Here is a 2,469-nt window from a genome sequence, read left to right as displayed (position 1 = left end):
AGCGCAAGGACCCGAGTTTGAGCCCCAGTACGGGGGCGGGGGGGAGCAGCGTAAAAGAAAATGCTGTGGCAAGTAGTTGAAGGGAGACGGTAAGAACAAAAGGATAGAATTAAGGACAAAGGAATAAGATACAGATTGTTCCCCACTTTACCTGAGGAGTTTGTAAGCCTGTAGAAATGTAATACATATAAAGCAACATTTCACAAATGCAAGCTAAGAGCCAAAGCTAATCCGAGTCACTGAGTGCAGAAGGAATGCAGAGTAATTCAGTGATTGGAAGTGGAGGTAGTGAGGGAGAGCTCCTGGGAGATGACTTTTCATCTGACTTGAAGGAGTCCAGGAAGACAGAAAGAGAAGATGCGTAGGAAGGGTTCATGGCAAAGGGAGGACCTGAGGATGGTACCACTAACCAGCATGTCTATGTGTCTCCTTTCTGTTCCTTTCCCCTCCTTCCTCCTGTAGTTCGGAAGCTCACAGTCTGGCTGTACCATGGGAGACACGGTAGTGGAGCCTGCCCTGCTGCAGCCAACTTCCGAGCCTGCTCCTAGCCCACCAGGGAATAACGGGGGCTCCTTGCTAAGTGTCATCACGGAGGGGGCCGGGGAACTATCAGTGATCGACCCAGAGGTGGCCCAGAAGGCCTGCCAGGAGGTGCTGGAGAAAGTCAAGCTTTTGCACGGCGGTGTGGCCATCTCTAGCAGAGACACCCAGCTGGAGCTGGTCAATGGGGACAGTGTGGACGGTGAGATCCGTTGCCTGGATGATCCACCTGCCCAGATCAGGGAGGAGGAGGATGAGGTGGGGGCCGCTGTGGCCTCGGGCACAGCCAAAGGAGCAAGAAGGAGGCGGCAGAACAACTCGGCCAAACAGTCTTGGCTCCTGAGGCTATTTGAATCAAAACTATTTGACATCTCCATGGCCATTTCATACTTGTACAACTCCAAGGAGCCCGGAGTCCAAGCCTACATCGGCAACAGGCTGTTCTGCTTTCGCAATGAGGATGTGGACTTCTATCTGCCCCAATTGCTTAACATGTACATCCACATGGATGAGGATGTGGGTGATGCCATTAAGCCCTACATAGTCCACCGCTGCCGCCAGAGCATTAACTTTTCCCTCCAGTGCGCCCTGTTGCTCGGGGCCTACTCTTCAGACATGCACATTTCCACTCAGCGACACTCCCGTGGGACCAAGTTGCGGAAGCTGATCCTCTCAGACGAGCTGAAGCCGGCTCACCGAAAGAGGGAGTTGCCTTCCCTGAGCCCAGCTCCTGACACAGGGCTGTCTCCTTCCAAAAGGACTCACCAGCGCTCTAAATCAGATGCCACCGCCAGCATAAGTCTCAGCAGCAACCTGAAACGGACAGCCAGCAACCCCAAAGTGGAGAATGAGGACGAGGTAAAATTTCGGGGAGGGACAGCAAAGCAAGGCGGCAGAGGCTGCATGGAGACAGGCTGTCTTCTATTGGGTCACTGTGTCCTTTCTGTCCTTCCCTCTGTGTCATTTCACTGATAAAAGCATGGAATGTTAGAATGGAAACAGACCTTAGAATGCATGTATTCTAACTGCCTCATTTTACAGGGGAAGAACTCAGAGACCCAGGGAGATACAGTGACTTGCCTTAGGTCGTGTAGCTGACGGCAAGGCTGATACTCCTGTGGAGAGTTCTTTTACTGAGCTGCACAGCACCTTCTTACTGAGAACTGGCTGAGACCCTCTCCACTCTGGTTGGAGACCTGGGATCACTCTACCAAGGCCTCTCAGAGCAGGAACCCTAGGGAGGGGAACAGGGCTCTGGTCTTTGTGTGTGCTGAAGGGGAGGAAGGACGTTAAACAGAACATGAGCTCCGTTCTCCTAGCCTCTCCTCACAATCCCTCTTCCTCCCTGAAAGATCCTGCTTCTCGTCAGCTTAGAGTAAAGGCCAATCCCTTCACTGAGACATCTGCAGCGTGTTCTCCTGCCTGCCTTTCCTTGTGGGGAAGAATTTCTTGCTACTGGTCTTTCCCATATCCTTTGGGAGCGACACAAAGGGGAAGAGAGAAGCAGTCTTGCTAGAGTAAATCTAGTGTCCAGTCAAGGACCTGAGGCTGGGGAGAAGAGGAAACCTCAGCAGTAACTGGGGGTAGCCAGTGTAGGACCAGAGCAGAGGAGGTGAGCGTCCAGCAGAACATAGCCACCCTCCGCTCCACATCTGGACAGAGCAGAGAAAGCTGCACAGCGGACAGCCAAGTTTGGTGACCTGGTGTCCCAGTCAGACAATGGTGCCCCGGTTCCTCTGTGATTTGCCTCTGGCCAGGCTCTCATCCTGGCTGCCAGCCCAGCCTAGAAAAGAAGGGACAAAAAAGTGAGGAATTTGCACTGTTGGAAAAATGTGCATAGCCATGATTCTGGCATCTGTCTCTGTGGGGCAGAATTCACCCACGTTTTGTTTTTTGTTTTTGTTTTTGTTTTTGTTTTTTTTTTTTTTT

General features: G+C 52.1%; 1 protein-coding gene across 4 annotated transcripts in view; it reads left to right on the top strand.

The window, feature by feature from the left end:
* The first annotated feature begins 458 nt into the window (after window positions 1–458).
* Pi4kb (phosphatidylinositol 4-kinase beta) overlaps window positions 459–2,469 on the top strand; it is a 20,962-nt gene continuing 18,951 nt past the window's right edge. For all 4 annotated transcript variants that reach the window (XM_010616501.2, XM_010616499.2, XM_010616500.2 and 1 more), the window contains exon 1: window positions 459–1,398. In XM_010616501.2, the coding sequence (XP_010614803.1) occupies window positions 490–1,398 (909 nt within the window). In that variant the 5' untranslated portion in view covers window positions 459–489. The remainder of the gene's footprint in view (window positions 1,399–2,469) is intronic.

This window comes from Fukomys damarensis, unplaced genomic scaffold (genome assembly GCF_012274545.1).
Source record: "Fukomys damarensis isolate Sample0158 unplaced genomic scaffold, DMR_v1.0_HiC HiC_scaffold_33, whole genome shotgun sequence".
Lineage (NCBI taxonomy): Eukaryota > Metazoa > Chordata > Mammalia > Rodentia > Bathyergidae > Fukomys > Fukomys damarensis.
This window is presented reverse-complemented; position numbering and strand designations above follow the sequence as displayed.